This window comes from Naegleria lovaniensis, assembly GCF_003324165.1.
Source record: "Naegleria lovaniensis strain ATCC 30569 chromosome Unknown tig037, whole genome shotgun sequence".
Taxonomy (NCBI): domain Eukaryota; phylum Heterolobosea; class Eutetramitea; order Acrasida; family Naegleriidae; genus Naegleria; species Naegleria lovaniensis.
The window spans coordinates 422,567-443,920 of NW_025407859.1; the positions used below are offsets into that span (position 1 = coordinate 422,567).

At 37.7% G+C, this 21,354-nt stretch overlaps 8 protein-coding genes across 8 annotated transcripts; 6 read left to right on the forward strand and 2 right to left on the reverse strand.

Annotated features, from left to right (window-relative positions):
* Nucleotides 1–437: 437 nt before the first annotated feature.
* Nucleotides 438–2,267, forward strand: C9374_009216 (uncharacterized protein; the record flags this gene model as incomplete). The annotated part of the gene is made up of 1 exon (XM_044699379.1): nucleotides 438–2,267. One exon carries the CDS (start codon nucleotides 438–440, stop codon nucleotides 2,265–2,267), a length of 1,830 nt encoding a protein of 609 aa, XP_044544962.1.
* Nucleotides 2,268–2,613: 346 nt separating this feature from the next.
* Nucleotides 2,614–4,575, forward strand: C9374_009217 (uncharacterized protein; the record flags this gene model as incomplete). The annotated part of the gene is made up of 1 exon (XM_044699380.1): nucleotides 2,614–4,575. The coding sequence occupies one exon, from the start codon at nucleotides 2,614–2,616 to the stop codon at nucleotides 4,573–4,575; it is 1,962 nt and encodes a 653-aa protein (XP_044544963.1).
* Nucleotides 4,576–4,744: 169 nt separating this feature from the next.
* C9374_009218 (uncharacterized protein) lies at nucleotides 4,745–6,070 on the reverse strand (the record flags this gene model as incomplete). Its single annotated transcript, XM_044699381.1, has 1 exon — nucleotides 4,745–6,070. The coding sequence occupies one exon, from the start codon at nucleotides 6,068–6,070 to the stop codon at nucleotides 4,745–4,747; it is 1,326 nt and encodes a 441-aa protein (XP_044544964.1).
* Nucleotides 6,071–6,182: 112 nt separating this feature from the next.
* On the forward strand, nucleotides 6,183–7,184 carry C9374_009219 (uncharacterized protein; the record flags this gene model as incomplete). The annotated part of the gene is made up of 1 exon (XM_044699382.1): nucleotides 6,183–7,184. The coding sequence occupies one exon, from the start codon at nucleotides 6,183–6,185 to the stop codon at nucleotides 7,182–7,184; it is 1,002 nt and encodes a 333-aa protein (XP_044544965.1).
* A 96-nt stretch (nucleotides 7,185–7,280) lies between these two features.
* C9374_009220 (uncharacterized protein) lies at nucleotides 7,281–9,872 on the forward strand (the record flags this gene model as incomplete). Its single annotated transcript, XM_044699384.1, has 1 exon — nucleotides 7,281–9,872. One exon carries the CDS (start codon nucleotides 7,281–7,283, stop codon nucleotides 9,870–9,872), a length of 2,592 nt encoding a protein of 863 aa, XP_044544966.1.
* A 120-nt stretch (nucleotides 9,873–9,992) lies between these two features.
* On the forward strand, nucleotides 9,993–12,876 carry C9374_009221 (uncharacterized protein; the record flags this gene model as incomplete). The annotated part of the gene is made up of 7 exons (XM_044699385.1): nucleotides 9,993–10,440; nucleotides 10,674–11,123; nucleotides 11,181–11,282; nucleotides 11,347–11,508; nucleotides 11,594–11,900; nucleotides 11,974–12,365; nucleotides 12,425–12,876. 7 exons carry the CDS (start codon nucleotides 9,993–9,995, stop codon nucleotides 12,874–12,876), a joined length of 2,313 nt encoding a protein of 770 aa, XP_044544967.1.
* Nucleotides 12,877–12,908: 32 nt separating this feature from the next.
* On the reverse strand, nucleotides 12,909–18,719 carry C9374_009222 (uncharacterized protein; the record flags this gene model as incomplete). The annotated part of the gene is made up of 11 exons (XM_044699386.1): nucleotides 12,909–13,170; nucleotides 13,228–13,310; nucleotides 13,357–13,391; nucleotides 13,463–13,651; nucleotides 13,700–13,810; nucleotides 13,861–15,331; nucleotides 15,376–15,391; nucleotides 15,442–15,934; nucleotides 15,984–16,657; nucleotides 16,708–17,214; nucleotides 17,266–18,719. 11 exons carry the CDS (start codon nucleotides 18,717–18,719, stop codon nucleotides 12,909–12,911), a joined length of 5,295 nt encoding a protein of 1,764 aa, XP_044544968.1.
* A 602-nt stretch (nucleotides 18,720–19,321) lies between these two features.
* Nucleotides 19,322–21,354, forward strand: C9374_009223 (uncharacterized protein; the record flags this gene model as incomplete). Its single annotated transcript, XM_044699387.1, has 1 exon — nucleotides 19,322–21,354. A coding segment is annotated over one exon (2,033 nt), but the record flags the coding sequence as incomplete, so codon positions are not given.

The window sequence follows — 21,354 nt, forward strand, 5'->3', positions numbered from 1 at the left end:
CAATTGTCAGTTGTAAAACTCAATCCTCTAGAGGCGCAACCACTCATTCACTCAACTATCGTAATTACGTTGTGCTTGTTCCCGCCCTGTCAGACAACCTTTTCAATAACCCCTCACTTTTGAGAGTAATAACACTTTGTGGATCACTTCATTACCTCTCAAAATATTACATTCATCAGTCACCATTAACAATTACACAGCTTGATAACTGAGAGTGAGTGACAAATCTGTGGCGAATCATCATTTATTTCTACAACGACTTTGTTTTGCATTTTGTACTTTTTCTCAAAGAAATAGCGATACTTGTCGTTGAGCATTGATATCTCCAATTACCTCTCTCTAGACATTCTCTCTAGCTCTGTAATCATTCTCCAACCTGTATTAACTCTTGTTGACAAGATCAACCAAATCATTCATCACCTCCCTCATCCATCTTTATGCAATACAACCATAACCCAACCACAATTACCATGAACACCACCATGACTACTCAAAGACAAGAACTCTTCCTCAGAGACATGCTCAATGGATCATCGAGTAACAATAACTCTGACGATTCAAGCACTAACAACTCTCAAACTCCATCCATCCAGCTCACTAAAATTTTGTCACCATTCCAACTTTATACCAAGAAGAGAACAGACATTAACAACAACTCTGTAGAGATTTCATTGTTAGGAAAGAGTACAGAACATACTTCGCTTGACATTCAAACAGAAAAGTCAGTGAGTGTGTACTTGGCTGAAGAAGGTCTTTCCTCCACTGTTGTTTGTGCAAGTCACTTGATCAAGAAGATTCTTCCAATAACATTCAGTTCAGTTAAAAAGAATGATAAGGTCTCAGTTGTATCGTGTAATGGTACACGAAATAATTCCAAGACATGTTCAGTAGCAACCACAACCACAACCTTGAACTCAAATCAACCACCTAAGGTGGCATTCAGAGTGAAGAGTCATGGCAAAGGTTGTAATGGAACAGTGAAACTCTTTGTGATACCATTCGTAGTGACTGATAATGATGCTGCCAAGACAGAAGAGCATTACTATCTCATGATTAAGGCCAAGAGAAATTCGTTAGGTAAAGGAAACAACAAGTACGGTATTGAGAATGCCTACATGTTCAGAAAGTCCATGGATAATGACTTGATCGATCAAATTATTGACCGTGTTCAATCATTTGATGCCTCCTCTGCAACTGTCACAGCAACAACAAACACCTCGAGCGTCACATCTGCCAACAACAAACCAACTTCAAGACCTGTTCCACAAGAACCATCCTCACCAACCAACAAGAAGCGAAGAGTGAGAAGCAGCAGTAACGCCATCCAAAACGATGCTAACAAGACCAAACTGAGAAAGACTCAACTAGAAGGAAGTGTTAAGGAAGAGAAGCAAATCTCGACGGTTGGAGGAGCACCAAGTACTTTTGTTGGAGTCTCGTCGTCATCCTTGGCTGCCAACAACAACAATATGTATCACAAGACAACCTCTCTTCATCAATTCCAACAACCTCAACAACAACAACAATATCACCAACCACATGTCTCGTCCACCAACTGCAATCCTTTCAACGCACAGAGACCAATCAATAATAGTAACAACACTACACGAAACAGCGTTCTGTCTCAAGGAACAGTTCCACTTGGCATGGAATTTGCAAACCATACTTCACAAAGACTTCCACAAACTAGCTACTCGAATACAACGCTTTCCTCAAACCAACAATCAAGCAATACATTGGCATCCATGATGGCAAACATGATGAATAATCCACCACCAACCTATACCATTGATAACACATCTTGGAACAATCACACCTCAACAACAAATACTGGAAACAGCAATGTTGGCAATTTGATGAAGAATCACATTCTTGAGATGGATTTCCAAAAGCAATACGGAAGACAATCCACATTCCAAACGCAACAGTCTTCATACCAACCAATTCAATATTATCAAGCTCCATCCCAATCCACTTCTCATTCTAATTATGGAGGTGACAACAGAGCCTTAAAACGAACGCTAGATGAAATCTTTTGTGAGGAGTTTGCCACTTCAAACATGCATCAGCAACCACAGTATACCTCTAACGTTTATCAAAACCATCCAATGATGAATCCTGTACAACAAAACTTTGTTCATTTATCTACTGATGAAGATATCATGTCCATGCAACATCAGGAAATGGCTGAAATCATTGATTCCATTCAAATGTTTGATATGCCTCTTGTGAATGAAGAAGATGAACAACTTAACTTTTTCTGCTAATTCTAAGTTTCTATAATAATCGCTAGAAAACAATGTAAATAAGAACATTAAATAATTTTGATAATTGTATTAAGAATGTGTTTTGTTTTTATGTAAACTTTTTGATGAGCTAATTTCGCATACAAGTTCAACAGCATAACAGCTGTTGCAGTTTGGATTTGATTCAAAGGCGATGAATCGTATCTCCATCAACCAACGTTTACGAATTTCCTCAAATCATAAAAAAGCCATCGCTTGAAACAACAAACTTTATGAGATTGTATCAATCCGAGTAGCACAAGATCATCGTTATTTTCAAACAGGTAGAATACTAGCAGCTCCCAGGATGATCACGAACAACCACAACATGGATTATGAAGAAGATTTATCTTCCAGTGATGAAGAATCTTCGGAAACTGGGGAGGTGATAATGAATCATTTCCATGATGACATGGACTCCATCAATATTGCATCACCTCCTTCTTCCGAAGATCATCACAACTCTCCTCAACAACAAATAAGCATGGAAGAGACTTCATCCAACGTTGCAACAACTCCTCTTCAAGAATCAACTCTTGCACAAGCGAGTGAGAGCAGCAAGGATCTCAACAATGGTATTCATAGAGATACGCCATCGTTATCATCAACGACCCCAAAACCTCTCAATCCCTTAATTCCCACACTTATCACCTCTCCTCTTACAGCTTCAGCCTCACCCTCTAAATTACTACAACTATCTCCTAGAGCTCAATATCATCCTCCTAACATGCACCTCAATATTGATAATTTATTGCATCATGGCTCGGAACGACTGGCATCTCCTTCCCGTGCTCTTGTAAATAACATCATACATCATCTGACTCCACACCACCTTTCTCCTCGATATCAACCAGTTGTTTCGGATGTTTCAACAGAAGATGAAGATGTGAGTGGTATGAACATGTTGAACGATGATGAGGAGGAATTGAATATATTGATCGATCATTCGACTCAACAGCGAGTGGTTCCTTCAAAATCAAAATCTCCACCTCCCTCACACGGATTTCGAGGCACCAGTCCAACCTTAAAAGCAAGTAGTTACTCGGGAAATCTTTCTGGTGACGACGAAGAAGATGATGACGAAGAAGAGTTGGAAGAGAATATCGAGTCAGACGAGGAAGATGAAATTATTGACATTAACAGTCCACCAGAAGAGGATCAAGTGGAAGGGTTCAACCTCTCGAAAGAGGATCTGATGGATGAATTAAACCGTTCAAATGCAAGATTGGCCTATGCTGAATCAAAGGACGAAGAAGATGAGGAACAAAGCTTGATGAATATCGGTGAAACAAAAAGGAACAGAAGAAGAAGAAGACGCTCAACAAGTCCCTTAACGGGGACAATTTCGAACATTACAGAAACGGTGGTGACTACTCCTTCAAACAACAGAGAAAGTGAGAGCAATTTTCAAACACCAGGTAATGCTAAAACGAATTTTCCTTCCAAAGAAGATGAAGCCACCTATTATAAACGAAAATATTTAGAAACTTGTCATGATTTGCAAGTACTGAGTGAGAGTTATGCAAAATATCAAAAACGAAGCGAAGAGTTGGAGGAAGAATACGATGCCGAGTTGGAAAGATATGAAAATCTACTTCAAAAGAGTGACCTGAAAATTAATATTTTACTTGAACAAGTCAAACGATTGAAGGAGGAAATTGAGGAGAAAAACTCGACACATTCCTTAGAAATAGAAAGAATGATTCATGAGCTGAAACGGTCAAATGAATCAGAAAAATTCAGTCTAGATCTCATAAAGGATATTGAGTCAAGTAATGGAGTATTGGAACAAAAGTTGTCCATGATCGAAAAGGATTACGAACGAAAGTTAAAAGAAGAATCAAACAAGCAAAAAGAGCTTCAACATTCTCTTGATGAAATGAAACTTACTGCGGCAGAAACCATTGAGAAACTTAAAAGTGAAAACAGCAGGCTTGAGAATGACTTGTCACATCTTCGAACTGCATTCGAAAGCGTCAGTCAAAGCTCATCTGAAATTGCAAGATTGAATTGCGTAAACGACAGGCTCTCCAAAATTGTGGAAGAAAAGGATTTGGAGTTGTCACAACTTAAAAACCTTCATGAAAAGAAAAAGATGCTTTTCAAAAAAGCTAGGGAGTCCAAAGCCGTCATGGCAGCACAACCAAAGAAAAACGATGAAACGTGGAACACCATCCTCAACACGTGCAAGTCCTTGTCTGAAGGAATATCTGCATGCCAACATGTCGTTCAAAATGTGGCATCTAGCTTGGACACAACTGGTCCTCCAGTCGTACACTCAATCCAGTAGTTGAGAGGTCATCCTTTATGGTTCCCAATTTGGAACAGTTTCATGATGAACTTTGTCCATTTGACCCTCCTCAATAAAAATACAGGGATGGGTTTATTGAAGAATAAACAAATTATAGGTACTCAATTGTCCGACGAGAGTGTGTCTAATGGGTGTGTATGTGTGGGGTTTAAATGTTGTCGGAGTTGAGTTCGCCAAGCTGATTGCTACATGTTTCCCAAGCAGTTGCAAATTTTGCAGTTTTGGGTTTAATTATATATCCTCTAGCCTTCTTGAGTACAGTAGAACTGTTCCAAGTGGCGTTTTTGTAACAACTGCCAACATAAGCAGCGAATGAGAGATATATTTCATTTAGCCAATCAGTCAAGGCTGGGGGAGATAGGTCTAGTTGTTGGAGAGATTCGTCTTTGATACTACCATTCCACTCCATTGGAATACAAGAGAGAGAATGGTTAGAGGGAAGTCTGACAAGCGGGGCGTTGAATTTGAGGGAACTATTGTCCCATTTTGTGTATAATGATTTGATTTCTGGGCTACACATGGCGCATGAGGTGAATACATGTTCCCAGTTGGCTTTGGTGTTGCAAATGTGGCAATTAGGGTAATCTTTTCCGAAATTTCTAAGGATTTCTGCTTTGTGCAGGTGAGCAAATAACAGTCGTTGCTGGAATGGTTTGAGTGAATAATTGTTCCAAAAGGAGATGGTACATGGATGCCAGATTCTATTATGGTCTAAGGTTCCAAGGCCAGAAATGCTCATGGTTGATCTATCACTGTTTAGCAATTCAGTTCTAGGGTCGACAGGGGTTTCGTATTCATTGACAAATGAATATCGTTCATCAATGTATTGGAGAGACCAATTATTTTGAGCAGCAATATTTTTCACGTGGTTCCAAAATGGTTCGTTAAAAGTAGTATCTTTCCAAGCAGCCAAAGCTATATTTTTGGTGATGGAGGATGAGGAATTGAATAATCTAACTGCTGTGCAAATAGGTTCAATAGAGAATAAAATAGAGGGGCGAGTAATACCAAGACCCCCAATTTGTTTGCAATTAAAAACGACTGATTTTGATAATGTGTAATCTAATCCAATAGCCTTTCTGATAAAATTAGCAACCATAATATCTGCTTTGTCTAGAGAATTCTTACTGATTCCATTGAAGCTACAGGCATATCTAGGCAATGATATAATTTTAGACATAATTGTAGTGGTGATACTGTTGAGATATAGATTAGAAGTTTTAGCTGATGCAAGTCGATTCGAGATTTTGTTGACTGGGTTATCAGAGGACCAAGAAAGATTATCCTTAAAGGTACATATACCCCCAAGGTATTCAATAGAAGTAGACGAGGCAATTGTATCCTGTCCAATAGTGACTAGGGCTTTAGATAGTTTAGATTTAGCTGTAATAGCTAAGAGCTTGCATTTCTTGGGAGCTAAAGCGAGTCCTATTTTCTTTAACTCTCGGCCGAGGCTTTTAAGAGAGGAATTCATTTCAATCTTAGTATTAGCTATCAATAAAATATCATCGGCATATAATAATAAAAGGATAGTAACATCAAATATTTGGACTCCTTTTAGTTTTTCTTGACCCTCCTCAATAAAAATGAAACAAGTCATACCTCTGCTTGCACAAGCATTGCTCTCCAATAATATTGTTTCGCGAAAAGTGATTAATCATGCAATACAAATGGAGGAGAGAGGTGAGGATTATATTGTAGGGAGCAGCAGTACCTGTGGCAATTCAAATGCGTTACCCATCTCATTAGCAGAATTAAAACAAATCTCCATGAGTGACGTGATTGACTACATGATGTACATTCAAAAGTATGGATCCATCAACAGATTACCTGATGAAATATTATTGTCAATTTTCATGATGATTGAGGATGATGATCACTCTTGGAGAAATTTCATGTTAACATGTAAACGCTTCTTTGAAATTTGCGTGTCATACCGTTTACAAGAAATTCACGTTTGTGGCTTAGGCCCATTCACTTTTTATCAAGGTGCTCCCAATCATTTCTATCTGACTTTGCCACATCCTGATAGAAATATTTCCATGTACAAGATTCCTTCAAGAAAGCCATGGTCTGCCAACGACACAGATGTCTATACTACATGGTACAAGATTCGAGTAGATCCCTCAACCTTAAATGTCCATACGGGGGATTTTAGATTTGCAAAATCAGTTGGGCATTGCTCCCATCATACTGTCAATCAAACACAAATACCTTATGCATCTTGTTTTGGATGTGAAGCTCCTCACATGGACGATGCCAATGCATTGTGTGATTTGACAGGAACTCCATTCAGTTTTGATGCTTCCTTCCACCATAATGGATACATGAGTAATGGAAGTTCCCAATTGACCAATGATGACAAGGTCATCAAGCTCCAAGGTGGAGGCTACTGTGGTTGGATATGTAGCGTGGGAGCAAAGACTGAGGATGAAGCAGTGCAAGGTGGATGGTTCATTAAATTAAAACCAACACATCCATGCGTTCTTGATGATGAACAAGAGAATAATATTGAACCAATCGGAGAGGACAAAAGAAACAATGTATTGAAGAATATATGGACACTTTTTAAAAGAAACAACAAGTAATATTATTATAATTAATATCAACTCAATATAAACAATAATAATAATAATATTAATAATAATTGCTGTTGTAAATCAATATTTTTTTGTTTTGAAAAAATGAGACTCTATGCGACCTTGCTCAATCCTTGCTCGCGAGGGTCGAACAAGTTGGTGATGAGTAAATTCTTGTTCTCTGCATCATCATCATCAACAACAACACCCTCTGGAATGGTAGCAACACATACTTCATCAAATTTAATTTTCAATAATCATCATAATACTTCAAGACATTTTTCTTCGTGCTCTATTCAATGTGCCGATGAAAGCCAGTCTTCGTCATCTCCATCAAGTTCTGACAGAAAGCCACAAGGGGAACGTAAACCTTTTGTGAAGAACTATGATAGACAACAAAACAAACAACAGCAATATGGAGGTGGTGAACGAAGATTCAACAATAGTAACTCACAACAAGGAGAGAGAAGACAATTCAGTAATCAACAAGGAGGTACCAAACAACCATACCAACGAACACAACAAACCACCCAAAGTACACAATACGTCAAGAAACCCTACTACAAACCAAGAACCACAGAAGGTGAACAAACAAGTCCAACCACTGGCACCACACCATCTACTAGTACTGGTACTTCAGCCACACCCAAAGCTAAACGAACAATTTCAAAAGAGGAAGCAGAAAACTTGTTAAAAGAGGCTCAAAAACTCAAGGAACTTCAAAAGAAACTTAACAAGAATAGTGAAGAATCGAGTGGTACTACTGCACCTGTTGATGATGATGCTATTGTAATGGAAGAAGATTTAGTTGAACCATCAACGTTTGTAGACAAGAGCGCATTGAGTGAAGAAATTGAAAAGAAGAAATACTTAAGAAGACTCGAAGGAAAGAAAACACCAAATGCAGGTGAAAAAGCGGCAAGCACAAAAAAGAAGGGTGCTAAAAAGAGAGAAAGAAAAAGAGGATCTGAATCTGAGGAATCAGAAGAGGGAGCTGAGTCGAACAAATCGCTCCAAATGCGAAAAAAGACCCAGGATGAAGAGGATATCCTCAAAGTAGATATTGAGATGAACGAAAAATATGCAGAGTATCTTGACAGAATGTATACTGGTACTACCCCTCGGTTACTTGCAGAGCAACAGGCTCTTCTTTCTAAAAGAGGCCTAATTCCTACATTATCTGAAATGGGAGCTGAGCACGGATCAAACTTTACTCCAATGATGAAACAACTGCTTGCTAAAAACCTTGTAAGAGATGAGCAGTACGAATTTCTTTTTAGTTATATGAAAAATTATCAAAATCTTGCAAGAAAGATTTTGGAGAGCATGGAGGACAAGGAGAGAGCTACTGAACTTCAAGAAATCTACCCATTATTGGCTGAATCTTCGTCTCTTGAAACTACTTCCAGAAAGGAACTTGAGGACAATTTTGACAAGCCAGAAACAAGAGCAACTCTGTATAGTTTATTCGATCCTGATTATTTTGTGAACATGGAGGCTGTTGAGACAAAGGCTGCCAAAGATTTGGAACGATTGTCCAAAGAAGGACAACTTACTCCACAAGTGTTGGAGCCATACAAACAAGAAATTTCAACATCGATGCTCGCTGAAAAACTGTTGGACTACTTCAATAGCAAACTTTTCACCTTACAAATTGGAGGTGTTGTTGGCGTCTTGTTGCAACCTGAAACCATCAAACGTATGGCAGAGGACTGTTTTGATACAGTCGTAAGAAAAAGAGGATCAGCGGCTATTCCATATCTTCCAGAATCTGAGAGAAATTTCATTGAAGAGAGAGAACGCAAGTTGGAAACTAAATATGGAATTACCAGAGATAATTTACATACCTTTGTTTCTAAAGATAAAATGTACCAAGAAGACACATTCCAAAGTTTAAATGGAAGAATTGAAGAGTTACTGTCAAAGAAGCGTTTGAATAGGATAGCCATTGATAACCGATTTAAACTTGAACAACCAAATGAAGATTTCGACCATGAGGATGCTTATTATTATGGAGATGAGGAAAATCCAGTTGAAAGGAAAAAAGAAATATCTAGAGCTGTTCAAGCGTATATGGCAGACTACGAAGGCCTTCCATTGAAGAACCACGTGTCAACCCTCTTTGAAAAAGTGAGACAAAGAGTGTATCTATTGAAAAGATTTGTTTATGAACCAAAGTTTGAAACGTTGGCTTATATCAGAGACGTTCCATTCTCCAGTGGTCTGTATCATCATGCAGGTAAAACTGGAAAATATGCCAAATTTGCTCCACTTGAAAGAAACTTTGATGAAATTATTGAGTCCAATACCGCTCCAGACACTGTAGCTAGACTTGTACTCACCAACTACTCACGTGCTTTGGGTCAAAACGACACTCTAGATTTCAAATCCAAGATGGAACTCATGCACAGATTTGGAGCATACGTTAAGAAGGTAGATTCTGAAGGAGGAGTGGAAATGCCAAGTCCAATTCGACCTGGTAAGCGCACACACATGCATCCTAACAGAGTCAATCCTCGTGATGCTGAGCTTGATGTATACAAAATTGATGACGAAAATCATCCATTCTGGAAGGAAATATTTGCTAATATTGAGCGTGTGCAACAAGTCTCACAAAAGAGAAAGGAGAAAGAAATTAAGAAGTCTAATATTGGCCGAGGAGGAAAACCTGCTCCAGTCAAGGCTAAGAAAAAGTAATTGTTGTGAAAGGGTAGTGGCGTCCATTAATAATGCAAATAATACAAGAACCATTTTGGCGAGTTTGTAAACCATTTTCCTTTTTCACGGGAAATGTCAACTTTCCCCAACACAAAAAAAATGTTTCAAAGCCCAAGTGAAAGCAGTGTATGTCCACCTTCCTTTCGCTCCAATAGAAGGGTCACTTCACCAGAAACGGGTGCCGATCATCATGGTATCAGTTTTTCAGATGCTGCTCTGAGTACAACGAGTTTGGAAGAACATGGCCCACCTCCTCAATTACACCGTTGGTCATTGAATGTTGAAGCTTCCGAAAATGGATCCTTTGTTCACGATCGTACGTTCAATGACCATGCTGCTGATCAGCACTCGGAAGGAGGATCTCTCAACAAGGCTCACTCATTGGCCAGTCACCTGAAAGAAAAAGCCATGAACGAAGAAACGACAAGTCATGACATGAAGAGTACTACTCCTCTTGGTTTAACGATACCCTCCTTGTTACCAAGTAAATTATTAGGAGGAAGAAAGAAGAAGGAAAAGAGAAAAGAAGAAGGATCTGTAACTTCATGTAAGTTTAATCCCGCTCTCATGCTGAAAAGTTAGTTGACATGAATTTGGAATGTGTATTACACGTTCGATTCCAATCATTGCATTCCATATACACGATTGAAAATTATTTGGTGCAATGAACCAATGATTTGAACTGACAATGGAATGAAATTTTTACATAATTGTGTGACACATTAATAATGAAATACTGACATGGAACAATACCCAACTCACTATACTCATCACACATAGTTGATAAGGAAGAATTAAAACAACTTTCTGAGGAATTTTCAGCCATCGACAAGAGTGGTAATATTGGTCTCAATGAATTTGTCAATTGTTTAGGAAGATTGAATGATTCCGACAATCAATCCGATGCCGATCTGGTTTTAGGTAAAATATTATTTCGAGCTTTTGATAAAGACAACAGTGGAACCATTGATTATAGAGAGTTTTTAGCAACCATGGCAATCTTGTCACGAGGAAGCGTGGAACAGAAAATAGAATTTGCATTTTCAATGATTGATTTGGACCATGATGGAAAATTAAGTAGAGAAGAATTGCAAAAAGTGATCACAGCACTGTATAAAGTGTTGACCTCTTTGGGATTGGGATCAAAAACAATGCAAGATCCAATTGTATATGCTAACAAATTATTTGATGAAATGGATGAAGAAAAATGTGGATATTTAACATTGGAAGGTTTGTAGATTGGAAAAGTATCTAATTTGTAGTAACGACGTTCGAACATGGTGACAGCTTACAAAAAGGGTGCCTTAAAGAATTCAAATCTTCTCAAAGGATTGGGAGTATTAGAAAGCTCAGAATCAGTCATTGATCAAGATGCTTTGACAACGAGAGGTATGTGTGTGGTCTTTGAACAAATGATACTAGTTTGGTTCAAACTCGTTCAATCTTTGCATAGAAAATGGAATGCCAATGTTAACGGAGAATGATCTTAAAAACACTTCAGACAAGCCCATGAAACATCAAGGAAAAATTATTGGCTTTGGAAGTAGAAAATGGAATTTATGTTTAAATATGATGATTGGAATTAGATTGTCTTCAGATTGCATTGGATCCATAGGTATGTGTGTGCGTGTTATATTATATTTTATTAAATTCCTGAAATGACCTTAATTTCACACTTGCAATTACAACCTTGACGATAGATGAAAGAGATGTACGAATGGAAGATTTTAGTGTGAGATTAATGTTCGATCTTCCCAAAGAATCGAGTCGAAATTTATTATTATCAAATTCTGACACCACTCGACCACATTCTCCAAGAGGTTCCTCTCTTCCCTATGATTCTGAAGAAGTTGCTGCAACCTTTGTAGACTATGCTCCATTTGTATTTAAACATATTCGTAAAATGACAGGAATAACTGAAGCGAGTTACATGTTGAGTTTGGGACCTGAACAATTACTTGGAAATTTGCTATTGGGTAGTATTTCAACCTTATCTGAACATTTGAGGTGAGTTTTTTGGTGTTAATATGTTCTTGAAAATCATGACAAGCGCTTGATGACGGATGTAAATTTCACAAAGTGATGGAAAATCAGGATCTTTTTTCTTTTATTCCAACGATCGAAAATTCATGGTCAAAACCATTTCCAAAGCTGAAGTTGCATGTTTGAAGCGAATTCTTCCCATGTATTACAAATACTTGTCACAAAATCCAGATTCACTCATTGTTCGAATTTTAGGTCATCATGAAATGATCATCAACTCGGAGCGTATTAATTTTATTGTTATGGGAAATATATTTTCATCATCGAGACCAGTGATTGAGTTGTATGATTTGAAAGGAAGTACTCAGGGTCGAAAGAATCCTGAAGGATTTTGTAAAAAGGATTTAGATTTGCTTGAAAAGAAGAGAACCTTCACGATTGGATTAGAAAACAAATTGAATTATATGAAAATCATTGAAAAAGATACACGTATGTATTCTCATGAGATTAATCATTCCATTATTCTTTCATGAACTGTAACATTATAGAATTTTTGGCAAGTTGTAATTTATTGGACTACTCCCTTCTGGTTGGAGTATGTAAAGCAGCAAGAAGTAATAATACCACATCCTCCAGTAGTGGTGCTGCAACCATTTCTAATTTTGTGTCAGTCGATTCACAGCAAGAAATTGCATCTCCAACAACCATACTTACATCAACACCCAACACCTCTCGTAAGACCAGTGGATTTGGAGCAAGGTTAATGCGAAACAACAAGTGTGTTTGTGCCATCCCAAGTTCTCAGCTTGCTAAGAACCTCGAAGAAGAATCAGAATTGTACTACATTGGAATTATTGACATTTTAACTGAGTGGACTTTCAAGAAGGAGTCTGAACATCATTTAAAGTCAATCACCTCAAAATCAGACACCATTAGCGCTATCCATCCCAAGCCATACTCCGAAAGATTTTTCAAATTCATGTATCAAGCCTTTGAATAAGGGAATACACAATATTTAAAGCACATTCCCTTTTATTGTTGTGGGAGATCTGATTGTTTTGAGAAATTCTCGTTGGCATTGTCTAATTGATTAAGGTTGGTTTGACTAAGCCTCTCAACGCTTAAATCATCCTTCTCGCTTCTAAGTGTATTAATTTCTTCTGATGTCAATATGGCACATACATGATGACACGCATTCAACAAGTAGGTTTGTGTCAATCCTTTGCCTTTAACATCGGTCTTTTCTTCCACAAATGTAAACCCAAGATCATGCACTCGTTCATATGTTGAGCGACTTTTCATCCATGGAGTAGTGTAAAAGAGGGATATCAAACCCAAAACAAAAACGTACCTAATTCTTACTCTTCCAGGCTTGCTTGTACTCTCCATTCTGCTGGCCACATTGATGGTGTCACCCCACAAATCAAAAGCAAACTGTGACAAATGTAAAAGAAATAATGCCAATCATTCTAATACGTACCTTTTTCTTTCCAATCACTCCTGCAATTACACCACCTGTAGTTCATTAGAAATTGGTTTTTAGATATGTTATCCATTCATGAAACTGAAAATGCAAAAAAACGTACCAGTGTTAATGCCACAGCGAATATTAATTTGTTGAGGAGGTACATTGTTTTCATTACCATAAAACTCCAACATTAACTTGCTATTAAATTGTCGGATCACTGAAAAAGTATCCATAGAGAACCGAAGTACTCTTTCCGGATGGTCTGATAAACTGTTAAAAAGTCCTCCAGCACAAAAATATGCATCTCCTAAAATAATAGTATATTATATATATTAATGGGAACTTTAAAACATACCAATTGTTTTGATTTTTTCAATTTCATATGTATCAGTAAGATCATCAAATCCATTCACAATAATATTGAGCATTTGGACCAAGTCTGATGGGCTCATTGTAGACGACATGGCTAAGCAAGGTAAATGTTGGAAAAAAACATGTTTCACACTCAAAACCTACCTGTAAAATTCACCATGTCACTGAAAAAACAAGTTACATCGGTAAATTTCTCTGCAATTAGACTAATACCATTCTTTAACTGAGTAGCAACCTCTTCAGGCAAAATATTAAGTAACAACTTTTCGCTATTCTTCTTTTCTTCTGCAAGGAGAGAATTTTGTTTCTTTTCAGAGGTTACGTCTTTGAGAAAACAAGTAACGATCTGCTTCTTTTGGAACACCGACACGAATATTGTTACCTTGCATGGAAATAATGTCTGATTTTTCCTAATACAATCCACATCAAATGTTTCTCCTTTTGAATCATGCTCCGTGACACTTGTTTTCATTGACTCGATTTCTTTTCGTATCGTGTCTTGCTTATTCTTTTCGAATAACGACACTAGGGGCTTGCCAATTACATCTTCACTTTGATAGCCGAACATTCTAAGAGAAGCAGGATTCACAATTTCCATCCCCAGTGTCGAGTTACAAAGCACCACTCCCTCAACGGATGCATTCAAAATCGAGATGAGCTTGGCATCTGAGCTATCCGAGTCTGTTTGGTAGCTTAACTTCTCAAAGAAGCTTATTAAAGAGTGATACAAGACATAATTTTTCAATCGTTCGTTAGCTTCAATCGTCTCGAGAGAAATATAATTGAACATCATTCTCATGGTAAATGTCGTTTTTGCGTGAAGTGACATGGAGTTCACTAAACCAAAAAGTAATACAACCAAACTTGTGAAAGCTAACACTGCGACAGCTGTAAATAGTTCTAGCTTGGGTTCACTGGAAGCCAAAGCAAATACATCTGAAAAGTTGATCAAAACTTGAGAGACATAGCTGGTTAAAAAAGCAATGTCCATAAAAAAGTTGATATTTTGCCACATTGAGCTGTCTGAGGCTTGAACATCTTCAAGAAGTTTTCTACTCTTCAAAGCAATGTCAGAAATGGTACTGTCAACGCCAACAACACATGAAAAATTATGACGAGATGTTGAGTCGTGTAAAAGCTGTTCGAGGGTGCAATTTTCATTACCCTTAATCATTTCGTCAGTTTCAGGAAATAAGCCAATCACTCTTTTATCTCTGCCTGATTGCTCATCAGATCCGTACAAGCATAACCCCCAATATTCTCTAACAGAGGCTATAATATTGTTGAAATCGTCATGGAAAAACTCAAGCTCTTCAGGCGTCAATAATTGTGTCTGGTTTTGTGCTACTTTTGAGGAAAATATTTCGGTAACGTAGAAAGCGATGTGTTGAATAAATGTCAGCGTGTGATAGCTGTATCTGATGGTAGAATACGATTGCACGCTGTAGTTGGTATTAGCAAGGGTTTCCTCTAAGAACAGAACACAACTAAGAGTTACTGTGAACGCCATGGCCATGGTGAGTATGATAAATAAATTTTTTGGCTTCAAATATGCAGCTTTAGAAATGTGTATTGTCGTTTCGTCTCCAACTCTCTTACCGAGTGCATGATAAATCTGAACAACATTAGAAAAGAAATAAATTAAGCTTCCAAACTCACCTTTCCAATCTCATTTCTTGAAAGAAAATGCCTCAACATCAAGGCAAAGACGGCAGAACAACTTACCTCGTAACAAACTTTTGCAAAAGCTTAATTTGCTTTTTTACAATTACCAAATCAAATCTCATAAAAATCATGTAAAAAATTGAAAATACAACATAAATAGAAAGAGAAATAGATGTGTAAGTGATATAGGTATGATTCAATTCTAACGCGTCGTTTTGAGAAGAAGCCATGAACATTCCGCAAAATTTCTCATAGGCGTGGGTAAAAGTATCAAAATTTCTATGCAATAACATGAACTCGTAACTAGTTAAGGTTTGTTTCAGCTCTATTTCGTCATACTGTAGCAATTTTTTGGTAGCTTCTATGATCATGCTGTTGATATCTGCTATGGTGGCATTTTCTTTTGCGGTGACATTATAAACTCTAATACTGTGGTCTTCGATTTGAGGAATAAGCACGGGGAAGCCTTCTCCGTGATAAACACCATAAATCCTGTCAGAAAATTTAGAATCATAAGCAGCCGATCTTAGTTCCATTGCCAAGCTCATCATCTCTGGATTTGTCAAGTGGTTTGACACCATTATATGAAACTCTCCACTTACCTTTCATCATTTCCTTATTTTCCTCTATATCTAGAAACAATTGGGTTGAAACATCATGAGCTAAACTCTCAGATCCAAAGTTTTGTACAAGTTGAAATCCACGAGTATTGACCAGTATTGTTGTTAGTCCCATAACAGGAGCACATGCGCTACGTGCCGTTGTCACGTGGTCTGTAACTTCGTGAGAAATGAAATAGCCTATAACTAAACTTGCAGTGACAAGCAGAAATGAAAGTGCAATGAAAAACAAAAACAATCCTAGTTGAATAGCTCTTGATGATGGTGTTGATAATGTGGATCTGTAGGTTAGTTCACGTTTTGCTTCGTTGTTTAAAGTGTCTACTCCTGTAAGATCAAAACTGGACTCACTATTGGCTCTTTCCATATCAGGTGGTTTTTCTTCTGTAGCATTTCTAGAATGGACACTGACAGTGATCGAGTTATTAGAACGAAATCTCTTGTCTGAATCCTGCAATGTTGTTGGATTCTCCTCTGATTCTGGATGAACAACAGATGCTCGGTTGGTTTTTTTGGCAAGTTTTTTTGTGCCGCTATTTCTAAAGCCTATAACTCGCTTTCGAACAGATTCTTCTTCCTCAATACTAGAAGCCTCCATATAAAACTCTTGTGCCAGCTGTTTGTTGAATTTGAATGCTTCCAAATATTGTGCATACCTTGATATTAGTACATATAGCATCGTGCCGAATAAAATTTTAATACTTACATTCTAAGCACTGTTTTGTTGTTGTTGAATAGCTTAAGAACATTTTTGAAAATAGAATCACATTCTCCTTCCAAAACTGCACATCGCATCATCATTCTTTCAGCTTTTTCATATGATACAATTTCCTGCATTAATTCCTTAAAAAAGTGTCTATGAATGGCCGTTAATTCTTTAATTTTCTTTTCAACTTTAAAGAGTGTCGAGTTCAACTCCATAGATCCATTAGTTTTAATTACTTCAGTGGTGTAAACTTCAATCTCTTTTTTCTTTTGACCGATTAGAAATTTTAGAAATATGTGAGGGCGTTGTTTTATGGCCTTCTTTAGCAAGGCTTGAGCAAAGCTTGACGAATTAACTTCATCAGGTATAAAGTATGCGACTATTAGAGCCGACACAATTAGTGAGTGAATGTCATTAAACGCTTTCAAGGATGTGACGCCACGAATGAGGTTAATTCCGTGAAGTAGGTCGTCATGGTTAGGTGAGGTCATGGAAAACTTTAGATATCTGAAAAAATATGTAAATTTTTCTGCCATACACTGCACACTAAATACTTACAAATATAAGAGCGGTAAATGCTTGTTTTCTTCCATTATATGATACAATTGCAGTAGTTCTCGTTCTCCTCCATTATCTTCGTCTTGAGGGCTAAAATACCTGCTTTTAAACATACTAAACACAATCCTTGTATAAAGTTCCATGCTCACAAAGCCAGCAACAAAGAAAAGAGCCATGAAACCAATTGTCATCATGGTCATTGCGATTCCAAACTCGTTACTCAATGTTGTATTAGCTAAATGTGAAATAAGTCCACCGAGAGAGGTGCCGACTCTGCCTAATGTTATTGCAAAGAGAAGAGAGTTTTCCCATCTTCTCATCATTGGGATTGTTTTGAAAACTAAGAAAGCCATCCCCATGCTTATTGCAATATGAACAGCAGATCGTGCGAAGGCCCATTGCGGAGGAATCAAATAATGTATAGTGATGGAAACAATGTTGCAGGCTAAAAAACTCACTCTAAACAACAAGGAATCACTTTTGAACAGGGATGTGCTTAAAGGATGCATGTGAGGTATGATACATGAAGACAACACTGTGACTGCTAGTAATACAATCATTCCAATGAGTGAAATAGTCCACATGATAATGTTGTCGCTAGAAAAACAGGAAGTCATGGGAAATCTATTCAAATTCATACCGCCGTTTTCAAGGGAAGATGGTTGGGTACTGTTAGACAGTATGATTGTACCAGCAGTGGTTGCATGAGGTATAATTGGAAATCCATAACTGCAGTCAAAGAAGCTTGAAAATATAAATGCTATTGGAGCCGAGAACAAAATGATTATAAAAGACAGAGTATGAAGAACCTTTCTCAAATACACCACCATACTTGATGTATCAAGTGCTGCTTTCCTACCGACAATGTACAACATAAACATCATGAATAAGAGAAATAAGCCAGCACTAGAAATACCAACTGCTCCATAATAAGGCAGTAGATCCATTGAGAGTGATGTGTTCCAATTTAAAATGGTAAATATCCAACTTCCCCATTGCCCAAACAAAAAGTCTTGAGGACTCAACACAGGAATGAATATAAAACTCCAAAATATCTGGGCATGTAATATTAAATCAAGACAGTAATTTTTCCATCCATAATGTCTCGAATTATTTTGCATGGTGAAGAGAAATGTCATCAAATCTTGGGTGATCTTGTAGTGCAAGGTAGAGAGGTCGGTAGAGGAAAAAGTCTCTCCTGAAGTGCTCGAAAAGCTTTCATTTCTTACTTCCGAGTTGACCTTCTTGAAGCCTGATGTTAGGCCTGATGGAGGACCTGCTTCCATGAGAGAATTTTGGGAAGAGTGATGAACATGATGCGTTCTATCTCCTGATCCATGGCCATGATTATGAGTCGAAGAGGGATGAGAGTTAGTGCCACTCGCAGCACCAGCAACAGTTGTAGTATTGATGTTACTGTTCCCGGACGAAGGATTAAGGCTTTGATCGTTCATTTTTTCGCTTAGTTTTCGAGCATATTCTCCTTTTCCATAAATGTTCTTTGCCAATACCAAAAAAAACTGTTTCCCTGTAAACACTGGATCAATAAAGGATGGCCCACATCATTTCCACTTCATTAGAAAGTCGAAGTTAGATCCATCCGAACCCACCAATACTCCGATTTAAATTCAAAATTTTCTCATACCAATAATTCAAAAGCACGAATCAACACATTCGGACCTGAACAGGCTCTCCAAACAAATAATGGTATATCATAATTTTGGCAATATATTGTTTCGAGCATTTTAGAGCGAATGTTGATGATGGTAACTTCTCAATCCATTATTTTTTTGATGATGTCGGAAAGTTCTCGGCATGGACATGAATGTTGATCTTCAGAGTGTGCGAGATAATATGACAAGGTTCCAAAGTTCAAAACTGGAGCAGGGATCAAACGTACTTATCTGTCTAACATCCCTCATTAAAATGACGATAAGCCTAGTTTCAATTCGACAATGTCACGAGTCGTAAAAATAAGGATTCAATACAAATTAGTTCTACCGTCAACATGAAAAAAGTGCATAGCAATTTGAAAATAGCACAACATTTAAAAAAGATGAGTGACAATTCTTCATCACTATCAACGAAAGAAACGAGAGAGGAAGAGAGCCGTCAATCCCTTCATTCTTTATCAGAGTCATTGTTCAATCTCTGCAGTCTAGAAACCCTTGAAACCAATACACACTTTCAAAAGATCATTGAAAACACATCCGTCCAATTCAAAGAATGTCAATTTCCTGACAATGAATATCACAAGAAAGGCATCGTAGATATTTGTTTTTGGATCTCACTCTGCTTTCCATATGCTTCATTAGAGCATCTTCAACTATTTGCTTCACTTCTCGCTTATCTTAGCGTTGTGGATGATGCCTGCGATCAAGAGAAGGATTGTACTGGAGAATTAAGAGACGAACTAGAATCACATATTGAATTGTTAGCCACCCTTTATCCTTCTATTCCTATCACGGACAAGAATCGAACAACCATAACATCACAACCAGAAACCCTGTTGTTAAGTCCAACAACAGATGCAACACTAGCTCTCCATATCACAACACCAGCTGATTCTCCTTGCGATTATTGTGCATTGACCAGTCCAAATGCAGACTCTACCAATACAGATCCAGTGACAACATCCCCAATTCAAGCTTCGGCTGAAGTTGTCACAGCTTCAAGTGTGTTATCAAGCACCATTTTACATCATTCATCCTCAGCGATAGGGGCTTCACGAAGTCGTACAAAACAACACAGTACTGTCACATCTACTTTCAACCCATCTTTGGAGCTTGGAAAGAAAGTCCTTTTACAGTGTTATTCAGAGTTAACGTCATCCGTTTGTCAGTCATCAAGGACAAGTTTCGAGATTGATCATTTCGAGAATGTTAGATCCATCATGATGGAAACATTCGAGAACAATGTTTGGATGGCAAAGTTGTGGGTGAAGGACTCGAGTCCATCAGTAAGAGAGTACTTGAAAATGAGAGAAAGTGATTCATTAGCGAAAGTTTTAATGTATTTTGGTTTTTTGATTGCTGTCGGAAGGAATGAAGAAAACACACGAATGGATCAAGTCGTTGTTGCCAGTACAAGCTCAAACATGTTTGAGGACCTCAGAAAGAGTGAGTTCTATAATGATGCTGTCAAAGCATGCATTCTTGTCAACGACGTTTGTTCCTATCCTAAAGATTTGAAATGTGGAATTAAGAACAATTATATCTCTCTGTGGATGAAAGAGCATGAAGGATCAAATTTGGAGGACAGCATCATGAATTGCCTTTCAGAGCTTGTAAAATGTATGGAAAGCATGAATCGACAATTGGAAGAGCTGTCGTCAAAGAAAGATGAAGAAGAATTTCTCATGTATGACATCTACAAGAACTTTCAGAGTGTTGCCATTGGTTACATGGGATGGTGTTTAAAATCTCCTCGATTCAAACATGAAAATCATCCACTGCCTTCATTACAAAAGAAGCCAAAGATCATACTTACAAACAAAGAGCAACTCGTCGATGAAACAACTCCAATCATTACCACGCCATCTTTTTCACCAGTAACCTATTTGGATGTTATACGACATGAAAAACGAAAGAAACAATTGTTACATCCACATTCTTTCATTACCATCGAAATTCGGGATGATTCCTTGTCGGACGGCAAAGTGACCACTCTCTCAACCAATAACAATTATTGCAGTGATGACGAAGTATTTGAATCCATACCAGAGGTTGCCTTTCAACAACAATCCTCTCAACACTCTCACACATCTGTAAGTACCATACCCATCGACGAAATAGTCTCAATAGAATTGATCAAACGAAAAGAACATGAAGTAGTGAATGTGACCGATTTAAGGAAAAGCGAACTCGTGTATAATCACGTTCTCAATGGTGTTCCTCTGCTCATGATGGTGTTTCATTACTTTGGTGTTCTCTCTTGGTGGCAGGTGTTTCTAGTTCAACAATATTGTACGATCTTGTGGACTCTTTCTTTACACACAGTGTTGCATGCCTGTGCAAAGTTTGATGTTGTTTCTGAGGTGTTGATTGGCCTTGGTACTTTTGGTCAGTTTTTCACTCTCTCAATTGCCAA